The sequence below is a fragment of the Pyricularia oryzae genome, chromosome 1, assembly GCF_000002495.2.
Source record: "Pyricularia oryzae 70-15 chromosome 1, whole genome shotgun sequence".
NCBI classification, from domain to species: domain Eukaryota; kingdom Fungi; phylum Ascomycota; class Sordariomycetes; order Magnaporthales; family Pyriculariaceae; genus Pyricularia; species Pyricularia oryzae.
The window spans coordinates 220,573-247,396 of NC_017844.1; the positions used below are offsets into that span (position 1 = coordinate 220,573).

Here is a 26,824-nt window from a genome sequence, read left to right on the forward strand (position 1 = left end):
TCTTGGCAGCGGTGACAGAGCCAATCAGCCTAGGTTTTATGTCACAATGTTGAACTTTCGATGTGCTGAGAACGTAGTTCAGCCAGCGGTAGGCTTGGACGACCTGGGGCTTGCCGATTTCACCATCACCGGAGGCGGTGTCAGAACACTGATACATTTCAAGGAAGGGGAAAACAGTCCCCGGAAAGTCGAACATGCATATGCCAATTCCTTTCTGGGGCTAGCCCTTCGCTCTGTGCGACCGCCATTGTCTGTAGAAGACACAGTGGCTATGTACATTCTCTTAGTCCGATCGCGTGAGTCGGGATACGACGGCCTGCGAAGCCATGTGGCTCTTCCAGCATCTTCTTTGCTGAGCATGAATTGGAGGTTTGCGCGGGCACTTCACTTTCAAGCCGTTTGCGAGATTCTCGACATGGTGTAGATGTGGACGGCTGGGGCGGGGTGGGGAATTGCTGTGCTTGGCTGTCCTCGCTGGACGTATCCACTAGGATGAGAGAAGAACCATTATTGGTACCCAGATTGCCGGGCTCGCCGGGTTGCGTACGCAGTAGGGCGTGAATTGTCGCCAAACACAGGCCCACACGACCTGTGGTTTGGAGCAACGAACATCACCATATCCACAATATATGTGATAGTAACTATTGTTGGTCACATTTAACCTCCCAACGCCCGGTGCAGAAGCCTTGATTTAAACAACTCCCTGCCCCCGAAGTTCAAAGACTTGTTTCCGTAGATTTGAGCGGTGCAAAGCGCCCGAACACTTTTCAGGCGAATGAATAATTAACTTCACTACGAACTCGTCATTTCCGGTGTATCAGCAACTATACAATGGCAGAAAGACATGATAATAATGGCAACCGTAAGTCAGGGCATTCTGAAAGCATATAAAATTAGGACAATCAGATGCGAGTGGGTTTGCATCTGTGTCATTGCCTCGCTGACTGGTACTCTTAGTCAATGACCGCATCCCGTTCCAGGCACAGCCAAAATCAAAGTTTCCCAACCCATCTTGTCTGAACGGCATTGCAACACGCCCGCCAACTTCTCCAGCAGCAAAAGTAAAACACTGCGGCAGGCTCATCACAGACTACGGGACCGCCTATGTTGACCGCAAGGTCCGTACTCGTCGAGAGACATATGCAGCCCAACGCGAAAAGGTTCCAGGGGCGAAGCGCCAGAAAAAGAAGAAACAGTCTACCAAACTTCTCTCTGGGGGTTTGTATCATGGTCGCTGGAGGCCTGGAATCTACTGGCCTGTGGTCATTCTCTCTTGGGACGATGCGAGGGTTGACATGAAAGACCTGCCCAAAAGCGACTGCTTCGATGTTGACAACGGGAAGATCGTGGGATGGGCACCTGGTTATGAAAACGGAGGTAGCCTAGCATATGATCGGTGGTTTCCCGTTGTATACCTCGACAAAGATTATTGTATTGGTTGGATGCATGCGAGAGACTTCTTCGACTTTGACCAGAAACAAGGTTATTCCAAGGTGCGCGAACAGTATGCCAACCTTACCAAGCATGAGCCAAGAAATTGTCAAGCAGAACCTAGTACAGTAGTTGGTGGGGAGTTCCAGGTTGATTCAAAATCTTGGTGGGCCACTGTTTTGGAGGGATAAGATATGCCTGTACAGTAACGAAATAAAAAACACGCTTTCCAATAGCCGTTTAACAGTGAAATTGGCTGAAAAATTCAACTTGAGGTCGATAAGCCTCTTTTCAGGGCGTAAAAATGGATTAATGCAATGGCGAGGAACATGCGACGAATGAAGAGGTAAATATAGAAGTTAATCGTTATCTTTGAAGGATGAAGGCGCAACCACGCTGGCGAAGCCACTTTGCGTAGTAGCTGCAGCGTACACAGTGTTATTGTTGACAACAGCAATAATCCACGTAAACGTTGACATTGTGTTCAGCAAGACTGATAATCCCTCAAGATGAGAGGCTGGTGAAGCTGTGATGCAGGCAGGTAATTATGGGTTTAATCGCACAGCGAGGACTGGCTAGTGCGTATGTGTAACAGAACCATGGCTGCGACTTTGCACCTGCAATGTCTGTTTGGTTGCCCTTTTCCAAGAGTTGAAGTATTATCATTAACTATCCTACATAGTAAGGTCACCGAGACAATTTGCCGCGCAGCGTGAATGGCCTTGGTTACAGGCCGGAGTCCTGGCGGAGCGCGTTAGGCTATTGGCGGAAGAGTAGAGGGGTTTCAGGGTAGCATTTTCCCGACCGCTTGCGCCGCGGAAACTACCTGGATCAATGCTTGTAACTGCTACAGCCTAGGTTAATAAAAAACGGTCCACTACAAGTCGAGCTAAGTAGTTTGCTGACCCACTTACACTGTTGCAGTGGATCTGCAACCAAACGGCAAGGGGGCACTTGCAGCTACTTCGAAATACTTTGCAGATGAGGACTAGAGCCAACAGCGGATTTTTGCTATTATTATGCAGCCAAATCTAGATTTTGTCAAGTAGACTTACCTAGGCCGTTCCGACATTCTAAAGATTGAATGTCTGCACCGAAAGCGGAAGATAAATTTGGTCCAAATTGTATTGGGTGCATTTATTTATGTTCGCGCTAGCTAGTAAGCCAACCACTCTAAATCCGAATCGAGCGCTTGAACAATTGCAGCTGTACTTTTTTGTGAGGCCAGTTATGTGGCGGTAACAATAGCGGAGCTGGAAAGGTAAAAAGTTCTGCAGTGAAGAACGAAATCTCGTCATCCCTAATACATGCTGGCGAGCTGGGGAGGTTGAGGATCATTGAGAACGAGAATAAATTCATTGCGTTCGATTCCGCTACTGCGATTGAAGCTAGACAAAAAAATGCATCCAACGGCTCCATAAGGAAACTGGGCAAATCGTTTATGGGGCTGACTTTGAAGTCCCAGGTAGCTGCAGCTAATCCTAAAACCTGGTTCCTGAAAACAAGTAACACAATGCTTAAGGTGCCAGAACCGGGTAAGCGGCTTCGGGAAACGCGTTCAACTATAAACATATAGACTTAATCTTCATTTTCCATACCTAAATCCTCAAACCAAACCCGACTTGATAATGTTTGTTTTTCTACCGCCTGAGCTTCTGGGTGCAATTTTGGTGTTTCTGCCCGTTCGAGACATTAAAAATTGTCGGTTCGTCCACAGTCGGCTCGCTTACGTGGGGTTTCCATATTTGACCCAAAAAATCTTTGTCAGCAACTTTTGCCCCAAATCGATTCAAAACATTGCGCAATCTCCATACGGGTCGCTCAGTCAAACGAAAGAGCTTGTTCTATACAATGGACTATGGAAAGGTCGCTGTTTGAACCCGGGATTATATTTGCGGAGCCTTCTTTTTTGTTTACCGTCATTGCAATGCATCGAACTGTCGCACGAATATATCAAGAGGTATCCGCAAACGCATGCGAAAGCCCTTTTTCCGTTGTATACCGTTGGAAACAGCTTTACAACAGTTCTCCGCGCAATAGAAGACTCGTCCAAAGCCAGGAAGCTTATAATTACGGGCGTCCTGGATACTCGTCACATCCAAATCGAAAAAGATCTCACCTGCATTACACAACTTTCCATCAATGCCCTTCAACTACCAGACAAATTCGCCTTGCAATTTCTAACACATTTTCCAAATCTCGAGCGTCTCTCTATCCAGTCATCTCACCACTGGATTAAAAGCATACGGATGTCACACTTGCGTTGGGGTGCGCTGAAGTGGCTGAAGCTAAATAGCTTTTGCGTTTCAGAAGATGACCTTTTGAATTTCATCATACATAATCAGTTACTAGAGCAGTTAATATTAAAGGATATGTGCATCGACGCTGGATCCTGGACATCTTTCTGCCTCCGTCTGCAGGAAATAAGCAGAGATACTGCAGTTTTGTTCGAGGGACTTTTTTCCAGCCGGCCTCTTCAGCGACTGGGACCGATAATCTCAGGACAAAAGCTCCAAGACCTTACATTAGAAACCCCATTTTCAGTGGAATTGCGTGGCTGAAATACGCCTTAGTACAAACAAGAGAAAGAGCAACTGGGAAGCCGTATGAATCTTTTAAGTACTTTGAAGAATGTGCTGGTCTGTGGGATGCCCAGGTACCTCCCACTCGAGTTTCTCCGCATATACTCGTGTGAGCGACTTGGGATATCTGGGCGCTTGGAGTCGTGTTGCTATACCAGCTTGGCAGAAGTGGCACCCAAATAAGCAAGGATTAGGTAGCCAGAGACTGAGATGAAGTTAGCCACAAAATCTGGGCCTCCACGTCCTTGATTACCCTTTTAAAGGCCGATAACGTTTAATAGAATCCTTCCAACTGCCTACGGGACTATAAGTGTTCCCACTGTAGCTCGAAAAATGCCGCGGCCCTCCTCAAGCTTGGAAATACGGTCCAATAGAAATTTTCGCTGATTTTGTACTGTAGAGCCCTCGATAGCAATGGACATGACCTCGGCATCACTCATTCCCGCAACAACTGGGGGAGATTTGCGAACAACAGGCACCAAGGGCTAGGGCCTATGATACCGGGGCGAGACCTGGAGCAATTTCTGCTGGAAAGCCGCTTTCTTGAACCCAAAATATGCAGTCCTTAAAGCACGCGCGAAGGTGTTGGAACATTTAGGCAGGCGGCTATTAAGCGCCCTATATCTACCGAAATCGCTGTGGCTTAAAACCCAAAATATCTGCTTCGCGTCTTCAAATCTGAGATTGGTGAATTAAAACAAAGCTGTTCTTACCCTCTATCCAAATCTGAACAGCGGGCATTACCCATGTTCTTCCTCCATCCCTCAAATTTTGCAAGTCGGGAGATCTATTGACTGCCCTAGAGCACTGCATGTAGATTCCAAGATATGCAATGCGGCAAAATCTCTTTTAACTCTTGTTTTCAAAATGCTTAATCATGGTCAGTGACGAATTTCCCCCACTTATATCTATCCAAATTCTTTGGAGCCGATGTACTATCAGACGAGTTCGCGACGCATTCAGGAGATTATAATAATCCATTTCCTCAGATCTTGATTTTGTTTTCGGGCACTTTAAAAGGCTCGTTTGCGATTGCCTGGGCCACAATAATCAGTTCCACGGCTTTTTAGCAATGCCGCCAAGTTCTGTGCTTGTTTATATTTTGAGACCGCTCAGCTACTGTGAGTGAGTGAACACCCTTTCAGAAGCAGAACGAAGAGGCCCATCCGTACCATGGACACAGCCGCAGACTTTATAAAAATAAGAACTCTACCTCCTTCTGTATGTTGGCCATTCTTTCTTTTTTTTTCTTTTTTTCCTTCTTTTTTTTGCTATTTATGGATTAATCTAGCGAAACAAAGCATCAAAAACAGAAAAACAACACAAATTAGAAAGCGAGAAGCCTATGGGAGCAAAAAGAAAAGAATAAATGATGGTTGAACCTCGCGCTGCCCAGCAGCATGTTCGCAAGGTCGGGGAAAACAAGTGGAAAAGAATATCCAGAAATTCACGCAGTTCAAATTCTGCAAAGATCTTTCGTCCGCGATCACTTCTCGAGCAACCTCTCCTGAATCTTTGCATCTCAAAGCCTCTTGAACCTTCTTATGAGCTTTGGTTGGTCGTTTGATCAGCGCGCCTCTCATATCTTATTACTAGGCTCATCATTCCTCGAGCTCAGGTAATTCATAGACCATGTCTTTGAAGACTCCAGCTCGGTTTAAGCAGTCTTTTGTAGTCTCTTCTCCGTAAATCGTTTTCATTGTTCCATAGTCTGGGATCAAATCCAGCGCCCTTTTCTTGTTTTTCCTTCGCTGTCCAGCTACTAGACACCACTTATGTAGTAGCTCCTGTGTTGAAGGGTGGCCAAACCGTGTAATCAAGTCAGTCTCGGTATATCGAACAATAGGGCGAGCAGTAGAATTATCTCTTTTGTCGTCATCGTCGTCAAAGGAGATCCCATAAATATATGTGTTGAATCTACTCTTTAAAGGAACCTCAACCATAAAAAGGATGAGGAGTGATTTCGGTAGAATTCCTTTTAACTTTTGGTGCGAGGACGGAACGATGCTCAGGTTTGACCGAAATCTGTCGTGTTTCAGGAGAATATGACGAATCTCATTGGTCTCTTTAACTGCAGAGCACTTGAAAACCCCGGGATTACTTTGGCTTTGCGAGGCGACAGCAACTCTCCCACCGCGGGGGAGCTTCTCAACAACATACTCTCCGTTTTCAAGCTGATGGCTGTGTCCTTGCGTCTTATCGCCACAGCAAAGGATTTCAACCGGATCGAACTTTTTCTGCCATTCAAAGTCTGTCTTTGCTGTTTCGGTGGTGATGAAGTATGACCGTGGATCTTCCATGTCAAGCGATTTATCTGTGTCCACTGCAAGCTTAGAAGCAGCGCGTCCATTCGCTTCAGGAACGTCAACCTTTTCAAAAGAGTTCTGTTCCTTCACAGTAGAGTTTTCGTTATCGCTCCCAGCGTCAGCGGAGCTGTTACTGCTGCCCTCGGTAGATATTGGGGTTTCGTATTGTTTTGGCCACCTGTTGTGCAATTCTAATCTGATAGCAAGGATCATTTCGCCAACTTCCAAATCGGATTCTGGTTTGCCGTCCCACGTAAGGCTGCCCATCCCCAACTTCTGGGCTACATTTGTCGCATCTTCTGCAGTCTTTATTGTCGAAAGGCCTGGTAGCCCAACTGGAGGAGCATTCCAGTCTCGATCTTCATTTTCATTGTGTTTGTTGGTGGTGTCTTTGGCACTGTCTTTGTTACTGCCGTTGGTACTGCTGTTGGTACTCTCTTTAGGACTGTCTTTAGTACTGTCGTTTGTGCTCAGGAGAGAGTCCGGGCTCTCGCCTAAGTTTTTATAATACTCAGGGTCGCGTTCGAATAGCGCAGTCTTCAATGCAGATACTTTTTCTGCCTTTTTTCCTGACTTGGGTATTCTTAACTGGTATTGTTCTGCCGCTTTGGTCAGCTCCGGTATTGTCATGAGCCCCACCGATTTCAATGTGGGCAGCTCAAGACCAGGAGTATTTTCCTTGCTGCTTGGTGGAGTCACTTGTGCCATGTTGCTTATTTTTGCTCAGAGTTCTCTTCTAAATCATGGATTGAAGTCGGAAAAGGGCCAGCCTTGCGACGGAGTGACTCGAAATTTGATGAGAACTAAGCACTGAAGATCGAGGGACCTCGTTTATATGTTCAGGGCATGCAGGGCAGTTTATTCGCGCGTATTGAATACTGAAATGGTATACGGAAAGCAAAAAATTGCAAACAAGAATCTGCAGTCGGAAACGGTTATACAAGACTAGGGAAATATTTACAGCATCAAGCCTTCAGCTACGAGGACGGATTTTCTAGCCCCAACCCCTGCTCTGTCGAATAAAGGTAAATGCAACTGGGTTTTGCTGTTGGACGTTGGGCCTGCCGCTGGATCCGGTACTGAGCAATTCCCTAACTTATGTCCTCTTTGAAAGATAAAATCAATTTGACTGGGACCAAAAACCTGGCTCTGCAGCACTGTAACTATGTGAGCAAATTGGTGCTCCCGAACAGTGACCGTTGATGAAGAGAAAATCCGTACGATATCTCATCCCTGAATATCCTCACCCGAGGTTTACACCTCAGCTCCTCATGACGTCAGGGAACCCCACTCTTCCTTGATAGTACTCATGCTTAGCGCTTAGCGCGACCAAGGGCCCCGTTGGGAAATTTTGGTTCCAGAACCAGGATTCAAAAACAAGAACTTGTAGTTGCACAGAGCTGATATACGCAAAGCATGCAAGCCGCAGGTGCGATGAAGTATCCAAATTCAGTTTCCTGTCTTTCCTAGTTCTAGCCCAAAGACAGTTTGTAACATGCGGGGAAATTAATCGCCTTTGATTTCGGCCTCTTTTTAAATCTCGATACCTAAAACAGAAGCTTCGGATCAGATATCTGTGGCATTCGTATGTATTTTAAGTAGGAATGCTCTGGGAAAACCCGTCGTGTAATTTTCCTTGACCAAAATCAAATATGTCTGATAAACAGCTTCCTCTTTTACCTCTTTGCTCCCTTAAGCCCCCAACTCGAAACCCTAACCGTGAAAAGACAAAGCGAGAAAATCTCCAAGAATCTTTGGAAACAGAGCTTCAATGTCTACAACGAAAAGTAGAAACTTTAACGAGCCATAACAAATATCTCGCCGCGCAAAACCACCACCTACAAAAGCAGGTGGACACATCAAAAGAGTATCTATCAACACTCGTGGAGATAATGCAAAGTACCTTGCGAAAATGTATCACAAAGACAGAAGATGTGAGCAGAAGTCTGTGTAAAAGTTTGGGTGGCGATACCGATGAGGGTACTATTACTATTTGCAGTGAACACGTAGAGGGTAGAAAGCGATAATTTTTCAAGGTTGCGTTTAAACTCAACCTGGAAAGGATCATAGCAGGAGTTTCGCTTGATTGAGGATATATAAAGTGCACTTTGTAGCATAGAGTCTGGCGGATCACTTTGGAATCAATCTATATCTCTACATAGTCCAACCATTGTTGTTTGATAATTCGCAAAAATTTTAACAAATCAATTAGGCGCAGATCCAGTTCTGAGTGGAAGTATCGATTACAGTGATATTAGCTAGCACCATTTTTCCATTTTATGCGCGTCTGGGATCCGTTATTCCTTGGTAAAAAAATTCCCTTCATGTCTCGCCCAAGACCATCTCATGTGCATTGAAATCGAATTCGGAGTTTTCGCAGAAGAATGGGTGGCAATGTATGAAATGTATAAACTTGATGGTTGGTTGTTCAACAAGGCCGAACCACCCCGTAGGCTGGATAATAGATCGACGCATGCTGAGGCCCCGTACGATATGCCATATTAGTCGCCTTGAAAGCGCCCGGGTTGCCATCGACTTCTACCAAGCCAGGAGGCTCGGGTGTTTCGGTAAGCACTGGCTGTGCAATCCCAGGTTGTGTGGTCTCAGGCTGTGTGGTCCCAGGTTGTGCATTCCCAGGATGTTTGATCCTAGGAACGTTAGGGTTGTACGCAACATAACCCGGATATACCTTGTCTCGCGAGGTTGCTGTGGCTCTCGAAAGATTGCTCATTTGCGGGGAATTATGGTGACTCTCTCCTGATGATAGCTGGCTTGATGCTAAAAGTCGAGGATCAGGCTTTGTTGGATCTGGTTCCTTTCGCAGCGCTTGGTGACAATCTTGGCCAGGGCTGTTGTGCTCATCGCATGGGCCTAAAACCTATCAGCACTATCAAAATATAACTTTTCTCGAAGTGAACTGACCTTTGAAGCTTCTAAGGTTGTCCTCCACTGAGGCATTCGGCGACTTTAAGTGGTTGCTGGCCCGTTGCAAGTGACGCAAACATAGAAAGCAGATAAATGCGACGATAAGTATAGCTAGAACAGAAGCACTCAGGACGACCCCACTGATTGCAAGTGCGGGCTGGAAGTCGGGCGAGTTGGAAGGAATGGGGCTCGTTGTCATGGTCCCAGATGGTAGTGAACTGAGGAAAACAGAAGCGTTCGTTTTGCTTTCGCTAAGATAGGCAGGGACCAAGTCGCTGTGTATACAAGTCCCACTCAAGCATGGATCTTTGGTGCAGCATCCGATGAATGGCCATATAGTCGTGTTACCTTTGCACGTCCACCATGTACCATGAGCCTGCCGGTCTGAGCATTTCTGTGGTGGGATTCTGTCGTATGCGTCTGAGGAGAAGCTTGCTTGAAGAAGGTTCGCTTGAGGACAAACGCCTGTACCGTTCTCGCACGGGTTGACTGTACAACAGCCAATAAATTCGGTGGTGTTGCCCTGGCATATGTAAAATTGACCTCCCCTGGGGCAGGATAGTCCGAGTTCTGTCATCGTTGGTTTTGCTGGAAAACTTGATTTATTCCATACTCAGCAGCTTGCATTTAAACAGTGAAATGTCTGCTAAAGCTGTAAACGGAAGCCTGTAAAGTCAAAATTAAAACACTAAAGCTATGTGAGGGGCAGGTGGCGCGAAGTGGCACCAGGTGGCGAGACGGCGAGATGGCGAGAGGTGGCGAGATGGCGGGATTAGGACAAAAATATTATTATATGAGCTGAATGCATACCAAAAAGGGTTGTGCCATTCATTTCGAATATCATATTTTTTGGTTCTTCGCTGCCAAAAGAACCAACAACTGGTCATCTATAAAGAGTTCATTTGGAGAACCAATCTCGGTTGGAAGGTAAAGAACAAGCCAACCGTGTAACTGATTTGGATTTGTGGGTTTGATAGGCCAATATAAGCTTTTCGTATGGCATTAATGCGAATACATCGGTCAATTGTTATTTTGTCCAGTCCTTCAGCTTGTTAGATTCGTAGAAACAACAGTGTGCACAGTCGTGGAAACAGTTTCCTGGGTTCAGACACTAGGTTCCTAAGTTTGGAGATCAGTGCTCCCATCTGTCGCAAACCAGCAATCCAATACTTCGCCTCAGCTCGGTCAAGTAGGCGCTCAAGCTCAGCCATAGACACTCGGGTTTGGGCAATGGATGCAAAAACCAGCCGATTGAAAGGGTTGGTATCGTATGACTTCGCCTACAAGGTAGAATCGCCGGCAAGTTTTGCGCAAAGTGAGGAAATCTGGCCCTCTAGAGTTTAGTGCCTTGGTTGATTTGTTGCTTATGCAAGCACTAACGGTTTTGCAAACGATGAAAAGTTAAATCTGCATTTCGCCAGTCTGTCTTGCCCGCCTAGACTTATGCATTTCGTATCAGACAGCCTCGGTGAGGCGGCTGCCTAGCATCCGGATCCAAATTGGGCCCCCTGGGATTGCCAACAATCTTCGTAGTTATGGCCCACCACCAGGGGTGCGTGGAGGGGCGTCCAAGGAAGGTCAAATGATTTGCAGCGATTCTCAAGTGTCCCGTGAAAGCTCACAACGAGCGCGGATTACAAGGAAACAGTGGCTAGTTTTGTAGTTATTTTTAGGGTATTTCATCACAGTGCTTGTACCATTGCATTCCAATATATTTCCTTTGGGTAATTGAAGTAGATCCGCTTGTAAAACCGTGACATTACCACGGTTCCTTCCTCATAGGCGTACTTTTCTGGTCTAGGCCCAACAGACGATATCCAGCCGATAGAAACGGATTTTTCTCTACCCTGACCATCTTGATGAAGTTATACGGCATACATCCGGGCTGTCGCGAAGCTTGGCGGGCCGGAGGAAGAAAGAGTTGGCGAGAGCTTTGCTGCTGGGTGGGAAACAAGGAGAAACCTGACAGGGATGTGTCGAACGGGTAGGAAAGAAGGCATAGAACTGACAGAAATGAATGGATGGGATGTGTTGGCAATGGAAACTGGAAACTTAGGGCGCTGTCCTCTGCCGCCGCTTCGGCCACCACCCTACCAGCCATCAGCAATGCACAGCAAAGCTACAAGCAAGGGCTTTGTAGGTCCAAAAGCCCCAGATTTTCTACGTGCCTTATAAAAGCTGACAATGGACTGATAGTTTTGTAAAATTTGTCATCAATTGAAGGCTAGATGCGAGGTTCTAGAGCTGCGAATGTCATCAAGTGAGGATCGACCAAGGCGTGCACGACGCCTTCCTCCAACTGCCACAATGAGAAAACCACTCAGGAGGGTGGATATCTCTGAAATTCCTCTCTCTACTGTGAAAAGTCCTACTGTCCGGTTGCCAGGCTATCTGCTGGATACTGAGACACCTACCTTGCCAAATCAAGAGATTTTCCAAGCCGCACTTAATTTGCACCAGCTTCGATATCAGACCAATGTCGACAAAATCGGTTATGGCTGGCAGAGTTGTGCTGGTCGATATTATAGCAGCGCCAGTTATACCACAGCCTAAGGCTTCTTCGCAGAAATAACATACTCTGTATAGATATTTTCACATACGTATTTTTGCACTGTTTTGCTCAAACTACTGCAGTTCAAAAAAAAACCGCAAAATTGACAAAAGAAAGAAAACAATACAGATTGTCCAGTTAATCCAGTTAACTTGGAAGTCTCCCAAAATAATGCAAATTCAAACAAGGGTGGGTTGACCAGCCTAATGCATCGACTCCCTGCAACATTGCACGCTACTTCCTTTGCCTTTTTGGCTTGTACTTGTTGCCGGCCTCGCCTTTGCCGGATATTTCTACAAAACCCCGTTTCCCAGAAAGCTTGGGCGCGGGATGAGACTCGTCCTTAGCCGGCTCTGACGGCCTCATATCCCTAAAACCCTCAGGGTCAAGCGCCCAAGCCATATCGAGTTGGACAAGCTCCTCTAAAGTACATTTCTGTCCTTTTTTGCTAGTTGTGCCTTTTTTGCCAGTTGTGCCTTGAGCTTGGGGATCCGCCGGGGGCACAGTGTCCTTTTCGTCATCATCCTGACAATCCTCGCCTTCATCGTCCTGATAATCCTCGTCGTTCTCATTGTCGCTATCGTCCGTGTACTCGTCTTCGTCATTATCCTCGCTTTCTTCGTCCACAATTTCGGACTCTGACAGGGCAAGAGCTTCCGGGTATGTTGTGGCGCTTTGGACCTGCTCCAGCGCTGTATTGCTATTAAAAGAAAGGTCGCTCGCATAATCCGACCCTAAATCCGCAGTGTAGCTCCGGAGCTTGGGAGGCTCCAAAGTCAAAGTGCGCCCTTGACATTCTTTTGGCCCCAAAGATCCGATGTTAACCCTGGCCGGGATGGTATCCGCACAAAAAATAAACGCCTTTTGGATATTTGGATCCAGCGTAAAGCTCCCTAGCTTTTCAAACATGTCCCTTTCGTCAACAATGGCATCCCAAACTTGGAGAATTGCCATTATATTCTGCCGTACCCCAATATAAAAGTCGCGACCAAGCCCGAGACGTTGACGGAATACATCTGCAAAGTCGAAGTTTTTGCCAAGTTCTGCAGCCAGGGAAGTTTCTCCCAAGGAAAGTATTTGTGGCACCTTCGGATCGATGGTTTGAAGGTAATGCTGGTATTTCACCCAATCGCCGAATAAGAGCATGTCGTTGTGAGAGGCATTCATAATGGGCATGGGAGTTTTTGAGAGTAATTTGTTCAATCTGGTTTATATTGCGATTGGATATTTACTAGAGGAATATAACTAAAAGCGCCTTTATATGTTCCGGCGCAACGCCAAATCCTCTTGGCTAACCGCGGCAACAACGACCACGATCCAGGGCCAAGGGTTTCGCTCCGGAACGGGATCACATTTGGGTCGGTTGATGTCCCATGCCACCTTTGGAAAGCCGGCATCATTGATTGCCAAGTGTCCCCGACCAGTGCAACGGCCGAGGCGTACACCCGGAGCCGGGATTCGCTGCGCTCGAAACAATTAGAGAGGAATGGCCCGAAATCTGGCAGCTTCAATATTTTACCGTTTCCAGCATGGGCAAGTTAAGGCAAGTAAAAGCTATCTTGGCAACGCAGCTCTTTGCTGTCCGCTGTTTTCAAAACTAGATACTTCAATTTGGGAAACAATCCCAAGAATGCCTTCAAACCTTTGGGGTCTGCTGTATTCAACAAACGAGTATAAGAGTCGAAATTGCTGACAGTGGAACGCAACGCCGAATTTTTTGAGGGTTGAATTTGCCGCTTATCCGCAGGACCTTTATGCCACCGCAAATTTCCAAAGCTTGGAGCGCAGTTTTTACAGTAGCGTCTACAGCATCCGCAAAATGAGGTTCCATCCAGATCTTGCTTATCAGTCGGTTATATTTTGGATGCTTTTCCCGCCTCCATTTCCTAACATGTTCAATAGCTATGCAGCTCAATGCGGGTAATGCGGCGAAAACACGTTTGAGGCTTTCGGCAGTAGGCTGCGACATGACGAACTTATTATAAGCATGATAGGCATTTTTAACGTCAGGATTCTCCCAGCAAAGTGTGCCGTTGCGCTCTCCGCCAGATAACAGCGGGTGGGTCGCCCAGCGGCTACGCGGGCATTTCGGCCAAACCGCGTGGTATATCCTTAGCGTTCTTATGTTTTTTGCAATCGTGGCATCTGCTAGGAAATACTGTAAGTCGCGTATACAATCTACCGTATGGAGGACCCCAATTGTATGTGCAAATACAGGGACCGTTATGTTTGCCAGCCACGAAGAAGACAAACGAAGATTTTGCACGGCATCTAACGGCAGGGAGGCGATTCTAATCACCAATTCAGGGGGAAGTTGATACATCGCTACTGCGACAGGTGCCACAAGCGGTGGACTACGGATGGCGGGGCACTGAGTTGATATTTCATGACTATATTAGGCCCTGACTGGCACCACAATCCGGGATGCAGGCCCGGATCCTGTTGCCTGGTTTACAAGCACATAAAAAGGGAATCGAAGGGAATTGCAGCACCAAGGTGAGCAGGGCCGCGGTGTGCGCGAATTGTACATAGTGGCGCGGAAAACAACCGCCGCCTCACTGGAAGGACGGGGGACGTTGAGCTTTGAATGCTCCCGATAGTTTGGAACCGAGGAGGCTGTGTTTGTGATCTAATTAGAATCCAGACCCGACAGTGTGGTACCAGCCCACCATGTTTTGTTATTTCCCCTGACGACGTTGCCATTTTCAAGACCCACTCGCAACAACAGGATGGGCCAACATTCATAAATATCCGGCGGATAAAATGATTTGATATGCGAAACAGAATGTTCGTAATAATGCGTATGGTGATTTAATCGGCTACTATGGCGAGTATTATATCGCGCATGTGTATTGCAGGGATATCGCCCGCATGTGTGTGCGCGCTAGCCGTAAAACGGGAACAGCATCCCGGAGCCGTGAGCCTGGACCATGGCTGCGCACCTAGCTGAAGCTGTGGATGCCCAAGCTTGGGCAATTACGTGTTTACCCTGCAGGAAATGCATCTGGAAGTTTTCTATATGAGCAACCGTGCGACACTTGTAATTGGATCGAAAGCTAAATAGGCTTGATTTTTCTTTGGTTAAACACCTGTAAATTCCATCATTTCACAATGCCACCAGCCCCAAACGCTGTTGCTAATAGCCAAACCCCTGCTTGGCTTTCCCCTCTTACTCAGCGACAAACCCCTCCTCCATCCCCGTCGACCCAATTGGAGCTCAAATTTTCCTCGGTTGAGCAGGAACTTCAGCGGATCAACAAAGATTTCGTCCAAAGCCCGCTGCAGGATCTGGAATCAACCGTTGCGGCCTTTCAATTCGAAAACCTCGTCGCCGGCATTGAAGCCAAGGCTGCCGCCGCTGAGGCCAGAATCGGTGCGATTGAAGACACAATTTCCTCCCTCAAAGGGCGCATCAAAGAAGTAGAAAAAGAAAACGTTTTATTCAGGGAAAGCACTCTATCCTGGCTAAAGCATATTAGATATACAACAGATCATATTAGATCAGATTCTACGTATTTCACAAGGGCTTGGCGCAACACGCATAAAGAGGTAACGGATTTACATATAGAAAACAACTCTCTCCGCCAAGCTTTAAACAACCTGGAAACTCGCCTTTATATCCTTGAGGACTGGACCTTTAGCGACAATTCCCAATGTCTGCAAAAAGGTCTTTTCGCCGAGGATAATGCTACAAAGAAGGGTCATGTTAAACATACAAACCCTCAACCGCGCTCTAGCCGACAGCCTCGACCGCTTGCTGGGAACACTATAACTTCTAGCAAAGGCAACAGCATTTCGACTGGTTAGCCAACGAGCCAATTTGCTCCCCATGCCCAGATTTGAAGGAATGTTTCGCAGAAGGCGCGAAGGGTAATTCGATTTTACTGCGCAAGATATTTTACTATCTAATATTGACCACCATAGCTGATTTCTGCGTTCTCTTTGCTCAACTGCCTCCTGCTACGTCACTACTAATAGCCGACGTTCGCCAGCCATTCTCGGATCTTGGCTCCAAGACACTCTTCGCTTGAGGGCTCGCTTTTCTGAGTCCCTGTTGACTGCAGCATGCGAAAGCTCCTACAAATCTGCTTGTTTTTAACAAAGAGTTACAGTCAAGAGGATAATTATAGTGCAGGACGGTTTTCTGTTATGTAATAAACAACGGTTGAACTGCTGTATTTTAAGAAATTTTGGGCCGGCCGTGAAAGTGTCTTAGCGTTACATTTGAGTTTCTTGTGTCTGTTTTTACATAGCCACATCTGCCCTGCCGTGACCGTCACAACCGTAGTCATGTACCCCGCCGCTCAACAGGCCAGAAGAATTTCTGCACCAAATTCTCGTACTTTTGCCATCATTTCAACAAACCTTGGAACAAGCCGACTTCCAAACAATCAATTTCAAAAAAATAGGCCTGCATCCTGGGCGGGACAGTAGCCGCATCCTGCAGATTTCGTAGACGCCACCACTCTTAAAGCTTTCGAAAATTCGGGCGGGTTTGCGGTGGAAACGGTACAGCTACAAAGCCGCCAGGTTTAGGGCCGCTTCCTGTCGGGTCGAGGGAGCGAATCCCGGGTTCGGGTAAATGCTCCTGCCGTTAAACTGGTCCCGAAAGCCATATTGGAACAATATCCTTCGCCAGGTTTGCGGTAGTTTTTATCGCGCTCGACTAAAGGCTAATGTCCCTGAGTACATAAAGGTGCTTTTGGACTGTACGACCAACCACTGAAAAGCGATCCGCTTACGCAGCAACACATCTCTCATTCCTACCATAGTTTCCATCTTTCAAGTGCCCAGCATGAACGCAGCCCACCACGATATGGCCCTGTTCGGCAGCTGGGTGAAATACCAGCATTATGTCCAAACCAGCAATTCAAATGTGCCACGAATACTGTCTTCGCAGGAAATTGCACTGGCCGCCGATCTAGGCAGCAATTTTGATTTTACGAATGCTTTCCGTCAACGTCTTGAGCTTGGACGCGATCTTTACACCGGAGTTCGGCAGAATTTGATGACAATTCTTCAAATTTGGGATGCTGTAATGGACGAAAGAGACATATTTGAAACGTCGGGAAGCTTTACGCTGCATCAAGATATCCAGAAGGCGTTCATTTTTTGTACAGATACCATTACGGCTAGGGTGAATGTTGGATCATTAGGACCACAAGGGCTCCCGAACTACACCCCAACATCCAGGCCTCCAAAACTCCAAATATGTACCGAAAAGTTGGGGCCGTACTATGCAGGCCACGGCCAGTTTTTTGCCGATATAACGGCGGTAGGAAGGCATGTCCAACAAAGTATTGGGCCATACACGGAGTTCCTTGCCTTATCAGACTCCGGAGATGCTGGAAATATCGAAATCAACGACGAAGATAAAGAAGAGACCGTTGATGAAAACGAACACAATGACGAAGGTGATTACACGGATGACGACGACGACGACGACGACAACAAGAGCGATGATGATTATCAGGAGGAGAATAGTGAGAACGATACGTCTCGGATAAGTTTCCAAGCCCAAGGCACCCCTATCAAAAAGGGAAGGGAATCTTCTCTGGATAAACTGGTCAAATTCGATATGGCTTGGGTTAATGATACTCAAGGGTTTAGTATGGGATCGGAACCGGACTTTGAAGAACTGTCCCGTCCCGCACCGAGCCTTTCTACCAAGTGAACGTATGCAAATGTTCATGAAAACGAGACTGTTAACAGAGATAAGTCCAAAAGGCAAAGGAAATAAACCAAAAGACTGAGAAGAAATTTCTTGAATAGTGTCATTTTTGCTAGAAGTTTGGCTTGGTTTCGAATAGTTTTTGATTTTCCTCGTTTTTCGATCAAAGGCAGCTGGATTAACTGGGTTTTTTTAAAGGATTTGTTTGCAGAATGTGAAAAGGCATTAGTTTGACCAACTTAGGTTTATTCCTGCAAACACGTGGGAAGAAACCATTTTCTGTCTATCGGATCTATGAAAGAGAGATCACAGAGAGGAAGTTCGAGCTGCCGCCGGATTCTGGCAAACCTGCATGGACTCTCCGCCGAAAAATCCCAATGCGACGAATATATCTTTCTCAACCATCGTGGGTCTTTGTCGCAGCTTGCCCAAAGAAGACTTAATCAATGTGCTACGCTTTCCGGAAATTGTTTCCAGCCAGTCAGCTCAGTTGATTGACAAATTCCCATTCGACATCGATCATGCCTGGTGGTTTCTATCCAGACTCTTGGAATGGCGCGAGCTTCAGGACGATGATCAAGATCCACATCAACATCAACATGCCGATAAAAGCAGCAGACAGCGCCTCGCCACTCGAGCAAAGAAACGATGGAAGAGGTTTCAGCTGGCTGGAGATTCGGAATTTGCCAAGTTAATGGAGAGTTGCATGCTAGGTATAGTACAACGTTGTTTTCAAACTGCATCGTTTTTACACCTCCTAACTCTTCACCCATAGGCATTACCTATGATTGTTTTAGAGCAGATATTCCTGGGCTTGTCAATAGGTTAAAACACTTTGACCGCCGTTGTAGTCTTAACCAACAAAAAACCGACGACAATGACAGCCATCCGAACCAGACGCAGTCGCGGAAACGACGACGCTCCTCAAGTCTACACTCCGAGAATGCCGTTAGAGATTCCCTGGCCTCACCGCGTTCAGCGTTATCTGGAGTATCAACTGCTAGTGACGAAACCAAAGTCCAGGAAAAATACTTCGTGTCCGAGACTTCCAACTCGGGGCCTCAACCATCGCAGCACGACTACCCAGCGGGTGGCCTTCAAGAACAAAGCCCTGTCCCGTCGATTGACCGACCCACATGGAACAAAACATCTTCATCTATGACATCCGGCTCTGTTATAGATCCCTCGCCAGCCCCACAGAACCACGCACCTGGTAAGAACTGTTTCTGTTATAAGGACAACTTCAACGCAATTAAATTCCTTACACCCCTTTCATTAAATCGTGCTGATACTTTTACACTGTGACCTTCCTCTGACGGTAACAGGAAGCAACACACCAACATCCCTGCAGTGCCTGCCCATCAACTCATGTCCCACGCTTGATCCACTTGACATGGATGGTTGGGCTGGAATATTTCAGATTCAGAATTTCACAGTCGATCCCACCGAATACGATCCCACTCACGATGTTCATGCGCCTAGCGACGATCCAGTGGTTTGTTCTCCCCCCTCTGGAGTATCTGGCGGGCCGCGAGTGCCTGCTCTGATAAACCAAACAGCGGCGCCAGATTTATCGGATTTTCGAACAAAAGGATTTGTACACTGGAACGATGATTTTGCCGCTGAAGCAGCCGAGGATTTGCATAAATTGGCCTACTTTTGGGGCTGCGCGGGATTGGACATCCTTCGGTCGATTTTGGCAAATCAACGGTTACAAATCTTCCTGCGAGCCTGGTTTGGACCAGGGCCGTATATGGTCAGGCACTGTCTATGGTGGGGGGATATGGCAGGCGACCAACCTCTCCATTTGAAGCGGAATACAGCACAAGACGGCCAATGCTTGGGTTTGCATATTTTAACCAGAAAGACTTGCGTTCGGTATTTTGCCGGGTCGCATGTAGAAGATTGGCCCGCAAGTACAAAGCTTTGGTTTACAAACGATGAGAAGGGGCTTCAAGGTTTCAGCAAAAGCGAGCCAATATCGAATGGATTGTGAGAAAATTCCACTCTAACTCCTAAGATCGCAGGCTAATGAGGCTAACCCCTTTCCAGTACACTGTTCGACCCCAGAATCAATCATCAATTCGAAAGCGGTGACGGCTTGACCATCATATTTGGGATGCCGAAAGCGTTGTTTGGTGGATGGAAGGGGTTGCCAATAACGAATCCACACATGAGCGGGATACTTGAAAGAATGAAGCAGGATATTGGTATTTGCTGGAACTTGAGCGAGCCTGGCCGGGATAACGTCAGCATCTGAATATAAAAGCTTAGTAAGAATATTCTCCATACATTTAAGTAAATGTGACCTGGAAATTATCCTGCCGCCCCACAAGATGGGCAATTCCCGCCTTTGATCCCGTTTCCTCGACAATTCTGGCAGGGTGCCATCATCGTATCGGCAGGTCGAATGGACGGTAGATTGGGGTTTCAAGACAGAGCTGAATAAATCGATGGACGAGGGTGACAAAGCTCAAGATTTATGATAGACGGGCTTGTTTTGTTTGGAGGGTAACGCGCTGTTTACATATTTGCTACGTAATAGCTGGGACTCTCAGCTATTGGCTCCGATGCTAACCATTAAACCCCACCAGCGAATGAGAAGAATAGCCTAGAACATTGCTAACCAAAATCCCTCAAAAATATGGGACATAATATGCTGACAGCCAATAAAGAGTCGCTCTCTGCAACACGAATGTTTGATTCCATAGGCTCATGAAATCGACTTTCCTGCAGGGCTTACTATAGTAGTATTTCCATTGCCACCCATTCATTTACCCTTGCAGAGTTTCCTCCTTCCCCGCCCACTCAGCACACGTCTGACAAAATCCCCAATCCCCAGGGGTTGACAGGGTTTTGTCGAGCGGGCTAGAAAGAAGGAAGATCCTTGACATGGAGTATGCAGTTGCTCCTGGAAATAAGAGGAAAACTGACAGGGGTGTACTGAGTGGGTGGAAAAGATGAAAGAAGAGGGGTAAAATCAGGCTGAGCACAGGGATCGGTGCTACACCGACGCCCCCGCAAATTTATTCCCCAGTTCTATGGCCCGTCCGAAGGGAGCCTGTTTGCTATGGATGCCTTCCTCCCCATCAAGTTCAAAGAAGCGATAAGCAAAATCTATCACAAACCCGGAATTTTTGCACTCTCTGCCTCTATTACTTTCAGTATTCCTTTCAAGATTGGTATTGTCAACATTTCTGGCACTTACTCATTTAAAAACGAGCCAGGTCAGCTACGCCGAAGAGAGTTCGAAGGCAGTAAAAGCGCCGCTCACCAAGGCCCGATCCTGCGGCCACACATTAGGCCCAACCAAAGTCCCAAAAAAGATCGGTGACTCACAGTTTGTGCTACTTCCAAGCTGGCGTCGGTTTTGGCACGTGTTGAGAGCCTTCTGCTTCACTCTTCATTGAAGCTGTCGGCTTCGCAATAGCAGAATTTGCGATATGTCCCTTCTCTGCACTCCTTTTATATTTTTGTTATCATGCCTGAATGCGAAATTTCAATTGGTGTGACAACAAAATATTATGTTTCGTTCTTAATTCTTCGCAGCCAATTATTCCAGATGCATTGCTCTTATGGACATCCATAAAATGTCATATTTGAATGCCTCAAACTTAAACGAAGCTCACGGAATGATGGCAAAAATCCGTTACGCTCTTCTACCTATCAACCCAAAAAGATGGATTCTCAAAGAGCCCATTGTCCCTGCTCTCCTCGCCTGCCTTGTCTTCACGTAACCTCAAAATATTTGCCCCTAGACTATCTCGAGAGCCCCTGCCGTCCATGCTTGCCCTAGGATGGAACGGTGGGTGGGCCGTGGACAATTTCAATGACCGTTCGGTCGAGGGGTGTGGTCGAGTTCAACCCTGGGACCGCCGCAGATTTGCAAGTTCGTTGGAGCGAGCTCCCCTAACTCCCATCTGCCATAGATCGTTCCCCTTCTGACCCTACTGTTCGTAGCTTCCCGTCCTCAGTTTTGGGATATCCTAGCCTTTTGAAAGCAAAAAAAGAAACAAAGAAACGCCCCGCCAGAACCAGAATTGATGAGTAGCGGGATTCCGGTAGGTTAGTCGTTTTTTCCCCTCCATATTTAGTCGATACATTCTATCCAAAAGGGCATCGTTCAAAAAATCAAAACTGTGATAGGGCCCAGACTCGTCACCGGCTTGCACTGCTTGATGGCGGGCTGGCTTTTTACAATACCGGCTTTTTACAATACCACCCTGGCTTATAGCATTCTGCATGCTGTGGTGTGTGCCTTGTCTGTTTCCGCGCCTGCGGTTCAACTGATGCACTGACCTTTTCCTTTTCCCTCTCAGGCTGCATAGGTACATCCGGTTTATCCCGATAAAGCCCTCCTACGCCGCAGATGATGTCGCTGTGGTGATTCCCACGATGCACTGCTGGCTTAATACCATATAATTGAGCAGACTCCAAGATGTTTTTGTGAAACCTGTCATTTGTCATTCCCCCATCTGCAATCCTCGAACGGAGTGATGTAACGGCGCAAGCGTGGAGGGCCCTGCGGTTTCAGTATAGGATGATTGTAGCTCTGGAGTACCAGTTGACTATTTCCACCTGGTCGTCCATACACAATCAAAGCCCGGCGGACTCCGGCGGTTTCCCGGAGAGACGTCGACTCGTGCGCGGCTGTGCTGTGCGGCCCGTAGTTGCAGGTTGTTCAAAGGCAGTATCTGCTTTGCGCTTTCGTCGAGGCCCAGGCCTCCCCTCGAAACATACATTGTTGGGCTGTCGGAGCGGTGTTGGAGCGTTTGGTTGTGACGGAATTTCGTGATCAGAACATGTAAAAACTTGCTCCACGTGATGTTTCCCCTGATGTTTTCCCCCTTTAAATTGCGGTGTTGAGGTTGGATCTGAGCGGACAGCATCCGCTCGGTCGTTGCCCTGAGGTTCGTGGGGTTCCTGGTGGTATAACTCGGTCGACGCATCGAGCTGCAGAAGAGAATTGATAAACATGACAACAGCGTCCAAAGACTTGTGTTTTCTTATGCCACGCAGAGCTTCGCTTTGTTGATGGCCGATGCATTTACTGCGGATCAGTCTTCGATCCGTTTTGAAATATGATTCTCGCAGTTCAGCGACCCGCTTTCTTTGTCGTTCTGCCATTCTGCAGTGGAAATCATGGACATCTGTCGCTTCGTGGGCAATGTCGTCGACATCAAGAAAAAATGCTCTGTGATCTTGCAGCCTGCATTGGACAGTGTTGTACTTTTCCGACAAGTCCGTGAAAATGCTCGCTGGGTCGTCATAGCCGATGCGCTCAAACGCCCACTTGAATCGGTAGGACTCTTCAAAAGTTTGACCAAAGTCGTGCTGAGTTGCAGTTGGGTCGTCCATCGCTATCTTCGAAGTCGTGCTTGAGAATTCGTGCCCGTGAAGTCTCGACTGCGCAATGGTGATAATGTACTGGAGTCGGTCGAGCCGCCGCGGGCGGCAAAGTTCACGTTCGTTCAGCTTATCCGACACGTACGTAATTGGCGGCAATTCGTGTTTGCTGATTGGGTTGTGCACGTTGGAAACCAGGCCTGTGCATGCATACCTTGAGCGCGTCCAATCAGACGCCGATTCGAAAATCGACCCCACCCATCCATTCGTGCGTTTCAAACAGCACGCTTGAAGGCCAAACAATCGGTTGTGGTTTCAGCCATATTCCATAATGAGGTTTTCTGGTTGGTGGAAGATATTGATACGTTCTTGTGAGTTCCAAGAGGACTCCATAAATACAAATGCTTCCGTAGGCCCAGAGCCTAATGGTTCTCCAACTCTCTACCTTCGAGGCTTATATCTAAAGTACATCGAAACTGGATTTAATGATAGTATTTTTCTTAATTTGTATGGTTGGTTCCCCTTTTTGCTCTCCTTTTCAGATAGCCTCATTCCTTACAATAGCGTACCATGGCTTCCACGTCATCAATTGAAGCAAACCCGCCCACCGAGGTTACCAATGCTTTCAACTCCCAAGATTCAACATACCAGGGACGACTTAGGTGTGCGCTTGGCCAGCAGCAACAGCCTATTGATGAAGATCATCATACCGAGGCGACGAACGTCTTCAAATCCAAGGATGAAATCTACCAGAAACGTCTAAACCAGGCCTTGCGCGTCCAAAGCAATCTCGTTGGTGCCATTGACCAAGGCCCATCTAAGCACCACTTGTTGGCGACAACCGAGGAAAGTCAAGTGCTGAGTTTGTCTAGGCTAGGATTGGATAGCCTAGAAACCAGTTCTACCCGACTGGTCTTCCTGCCTTCTGACCCTGGTACGTTTACAGTCGCACCTGTCGGTCTCCCGCAGGTGAATACACAAGCGCCGGCCAGTGAGTGGGTCGAGCTTAGCCATGAAGGCAGTGAGACAAGCTTCGAACCAAGCAAGGTCCTGGTATTTGATCAGACCATCAACGATGTGGGCTGTGATGTTTCCATTAAGCCACCCGGGCGTAACTTTGCTATCGCGGCTCGCATTTATTTTGATCCCGCAAGGGACAAAGTGACCATAGTCAACAAGAGTAAGCCAAAGCTTACTGTTAGCAAGGATGGAGCCTCCAGCATCATTCTTTACGACACTTCATCAGCAGAGCTCGACTCGGGAACGTGGCTGATATTTGCCTCCGAGAAGAGCTTCACCTTTACCACGAAGCTTCTTGTCCTGCCTCGACGATTCTTCTCATCTCATGCGCAGTCTCTAACGCAGGACGAAGGATCATCCCAAGCCGGATTAAAAAAGAGACCAATCATGGAAGCAAGCGGAGTCACGGTAGCGAAAAAAACAAAGGGGTTGTTTGCCATAACCCACGCATTGCCCTCTTCCGAAATCGGGATGGAAATCGCTGCCAGATCACACCCTGTGGGGGATCTCAAAGTCGAGCAAACCGTCCAGCTTCTTGGGCCCAACCCGCGTGATAACTATTCTATCAAGCGCATAAATACCCTGTCAGATCGACGGCCGGCTTCGGTATGGCAGGCAGCGGTTTCGACCTTCAAAGAGCCCGTTGTTGTCAAAGTCTTGGTTTGCACTGACGACCCTCGGAGAGCCGCAAATATGTGGTTGCAAGAAATCAGGATTCACTTAAAGGTTGGCTCCGACAAGCACCGATTCATTGCCCAGCTGCTTGCGTGGGACGCTCGTTCCCATACTATTATCATTGAGAACGTCCCAGCGCCATCCCTCCGGGACAAATTCTGGCTTGGCCCCGATAACTTCTTTTCGGGTACTATAAGTGATGCCGAGCAAGTCATGACCAATATGGTTGACGCGCTGGTATGGATGCATGGCCGCGAAGTCGCTCACAAAGACATCAAGCTTGATAATATCCTATTCAGTCGGGCCCGGGGAGCCGTCTTGCTCGATTTCGGTCAAAGCAACGATGATTTATCAAAAGAGGACGGGTTGAAAAGAGGTGGAACACCCTGGTATCTCCCACCCGAGTTTCTTGAAACTTATTCGCGTTGGCTACCTGGGGATATTTGGGCACTGGGAGTGGTGATGCTGTATTTGCTTCGCAAGTTGGATTGCCCCGAGAGCTATCCTGTTTGGTGGATCAGCAACATCGTAGATGAAGTGGGCGATGCTGCAGACAAAATGTCGGATTGGTTGAACACCGTCGCTGGAAAAAGGAGGTCTCTTGGGAGTGAATTGATGGACAGGCTTGTACGCCAAATGACTGAGGAGGACCCGCGCAAGCGTGTTGTGATTACCGGGCTTGAAGAGGCTTTAAAGTCCAAACGAATGTTATGAGCCGCCTCGGGTTTTCTGCTGCTAAGCCTGATGGGCGACCCTTTTGAGGCAAGGCAAGCCTCCATGGCGCACGCTCAATTGAGGATACAAAACAGTCAGATGAATAGACTAGCAAGGGTACACATGTCACTCCGTGGTCGTCGAAGTTATGCTACAAACAGCAAACGACCAAGCTTGACTACAATCCAAGTTTGGGGCTTGCTTTCCGATGTTTGGGAGTGTGACAATGCAAAGCTGACAATAACATACTGAAGTGACGAACAGAATCTGTATTCTAGCCTAGTAGGAGGGATCAAATCTGCGATCTCACCTACGCCAACGAAGCTCTAGCTAAGGTGGACTGGATGGCTGGCAAACGGGCGGTCACCTGACCCGACACACGTAAATAAGCTCAAAGAGCTACTCGGGAAACCTGCGGCTGGCCGAAGGGTGGACAGACGAGAGCGTGAGCTTGTTCGGTTTATCCAGGGGTGCACGCTCCATAGAAATGCGAAGGCTAATAAGGGCACAATCCACAATACCGCGCCTGTAACACTCTCTGGCGTCCTTATCCTTACCAGGACAGCAGATTGTCAGATAACGCATGTTGGGCAGGTGCTTGAAGGCGTTGATGAAGGACGGCACATTGGTGGCAGAGTGGAATAGGGGAGGGAGGGTACTGTTGAGTGAGCGAGTCGCCGAGATCTGAGTTCTCATACTTTGGCCTGCTCATGGGAAAGGCCACATGAATATAGGGTGTATAGAGAAAGCTGACTTCGTCGCCCGTAACCGGGTGTACCAGAGGGGGAAGGAAGGTACCCTCAGAGTGGACAAAAGTAAAGGTCAAATGCTGGATGTGGTGTGACTCCTCGAGGCCTTGGTAAAAGAGGGGGCCGTGAACATCAGGTGGGTTCGAAGGAAGATGCGCTTGGTAAAGAGGTTGCAGCAGGCCAAGTTGACAAGCCTGAGATAGCATACATCTTGCTTGGGCAGAAGTTCGTAGATGCTTTCGAGGACGCGCTCTTTCTGCCAGAGACATTAGAATGCGTGTGACCCTGGTGCCATGCTGCATATGGCTTCTGGAGCGTTCTAGTTGGTTGCCACAGTGGTGCCATGAAGCCTGTGTATTTGGTACGAACGATATACGCATGGGAAACATCAGGCTGAATAGATAATATACACACAAACCATGGAATAATGCTATAAATCTGCCGCTGCCTTGGCTCCCCAGAACGCATATTGTTATAAATACGGCAAACCATGAGCACCCTTGCTCGACGTGTGCTGGAAGGAAAAATCCGGATGACTCCGATTGACAGGCCTGCACCCACAAATCTCAAAAGTAATAATCGGACGCGAGGTTTGCCTGTTCTAGTTCCATATGGAATACTGGGCAGTAAGCCAAAGCCGACACCCTCTCGCACACTTCCCATTTGCTGCACTACCAACTATCCACCTTTCGATGTAACCACAAAAACTCGCCACTTTTCCAACCTCAGCTGTTTTCATGCTCTGCCCAGCTTCTTTGCACGCATGCCTGTCATGATTGCAGTCAATGCTTGCGCTCGCTCGGTTGACTTAGGTTTAGCCAACTTGAAGAGATTGACACGGGTGCGGCACTTGA

At 47.5% G+C, this 26,824-nt stretch overlaps 8 protein-coding genes across 8 annotated transcripts; 4 read left to right on the plus strand and 4 right to left on the minus strand.

Moving 5' to 3' along the window:
- Window positions 1-5,775: 5,775 nt before the first annotated feature.
- MGG_14615 (uncharacterized protein) lies at window positions 5,776-7,027 on the minus strand (the record flags this gene model as incomplete). Its single annotated transcript, XM_003708707.1, has 2 exons — window positions 5,776-5,800; window positions 6,174-7,027. 2 exons carry the CDS (start codon window positions 7,025-7,027, stop codon window positions 5,776-5,778), a joined length of 879 nt encoding a protein of 292 aa, XP_003708755.1.
- Window positions 7,028-8,425: 1,398 nt separating this feature from the next.
- On the minus strand, window positions 8,426-9,905 carry MGG_15997 (uncharacterized protein). The gene is made up of 2 exons (XM_003708708.1): window positions 9,242-9,905; window positions 8,426-9,190 (listed from the first exon to the last, which is right to left on the minus strand). The coding sequence occupies exons 1-2, from the start codon at window positions 9,819-9,821 to the stop codon at window positions 8,748-8,750; spliced, it is 1,023 nt and encodes a 340-aa protein (XP_003708756.1). The 5' UTR covers window positions 9,822-9,905; the 3' UTR covers window positions 8,426-8,747.
- A 2,124-nt stretch (window positions 9,906-12,029) lies between these two features.
- MGG_02012 (uncharacterized protein) lies at window positions 12,030-12,749 on the minus strand (the record flags this gene model as incomplete). Its single annotated transcript, XM_003708709.1, has 1 exon — window positions 12,030-12,749. The coding sequence occupies one exon, from the start codon at window positions 12,747-12,749 to the stop codon at window positions 12,030-12,032; it is 720 nt and encodes a 239-aa protein (XP_003708757.1).
- A 2,157-nt stretch (window positions 12,750-14,906) lies between these two features.
- MGG_02013 (uncharacterized protein) lies at window positions 14,907-15,340 on the plus strand (the record flags this gene model as incomplete). The annotated part of the gene is made up of 2 exons (XM_003708710.1): window positions 14,907-15,215; window positions 15,296-15,340. The coding sequence occupies 2 exons, from the start codon at window positions 14,907-14,909 to the stop codon at window positions 15,338-15,340; spliced, it is 354 nt and encodes a 117-aa protein (XP_003708758.1).
- Window positions 15,341-16,148: 808 nt separating this feature from the next.
- MGG_02014 (uncharacterized protein) lies at window positions 16,149-17,701 on the plus strand. Its single transcript, XM_003708711.1, has one exon. It carries the CDS (start codon window positions 16,591-16,593, stop codon window positions 17,467-17,469), a length of 879 nt encoding a protein of 292 aa, XP_003708759.1. The 5' UTR covers window positions 16,149-16,590; the 3' UTR covers window positions 17,470-17,701.
- Window positions 17,702-18,114: 413 nt separating this feature from the next.
- MGG_13677 (uncharacterized protein) lies at window positions 18,115-19,828 on the plus strand (the record flags this gene model as incomplete). Its single annotated transcript, XM_003708712.1, has 4 exons — window positions 18,115-18,179; window positions 18,318-18,679; window positions 18,792-19,458; window positions 19,519-19,828. The coding sequence occupies 4 exons, from the start codon at window positions 18,115-18,117 to the stop codon at window positions 19,724-19,726; spliced, it is 1,302 nt and encodes a 433-aa protein (XP_003708760.1). The 3' UTR covers window positions 19,727-19,828.
- Window positions 19,829-20,970: 1,142 nt separating this feature from the next.
- MGG_14613 (uncharacterized protein) lies at window positions 20,971-22,966 on the minus strand. Its single transcript, XM_003708713.1, has one exon. The coding sequence runs from the start codon at window positions 22,822-22,824 to the stop codon at window positions 22,063-22,065; it is 762 nt and encodes a 253-aa protein (XP_003708761.1). The 5' UTR covers window positions 22,825-22,966; the 3' UTR covers window positions 20,971-22,062.
- Window positions 22,967-23,382: 416 nt separating this feature from the next.
- Window positions 23,383-25,221, plus strand: MGG_02016 (serine/threonine protein kinase; the record flags this gene model as incomplete). The annotated part of the gene is made up of 2 exons (XM_003708714.1): window positions 23,383-23,674; window positions 23,759-25,221. The coding sequence occupies 2 exons, from the start codon at window positions 23,383-23,385 to the stop codon at window positions 25,219-25,221; spliced, it is 1,755 nt and encodes a 584-aa protein (XP_003708762.1).
- Window positions 25,222-26,824: the final 1,603 nt, after the last annotated feature.

Excerpts from the sequence above, each read along its gene's own strand:
- MGG_15997 (XM_003708708.1), bottom strand. The coding sequence starts at position 9,821 with ATGACAGAACTCGGACTATCCTGCCCCAGGGGAGGTCAATTTTACATA. Across the intron at positions 9,191-9,241 it reads CAACCTTAGAAGCTTCAAAG|GCCCATGCGATGAGCACAAC; the intron begins GTCAGTTCACTT and ends GATAGGTTTTAG.
- MGG_02014 (XM_003708711.1), top strand. The coding sequence starts at position 16,591 with ATGAACGCAGCCCACCACGATATGGCCCTGTTCGGCAGCTGGGTGAAA.
- MGG_14613 (XM_003708713.1), bottom strand. The coding sequence starts at position 22,824 with ATGGACGACCCAACTGCAACTCAGCACGACTTTGGTCAAACTTTTGAA.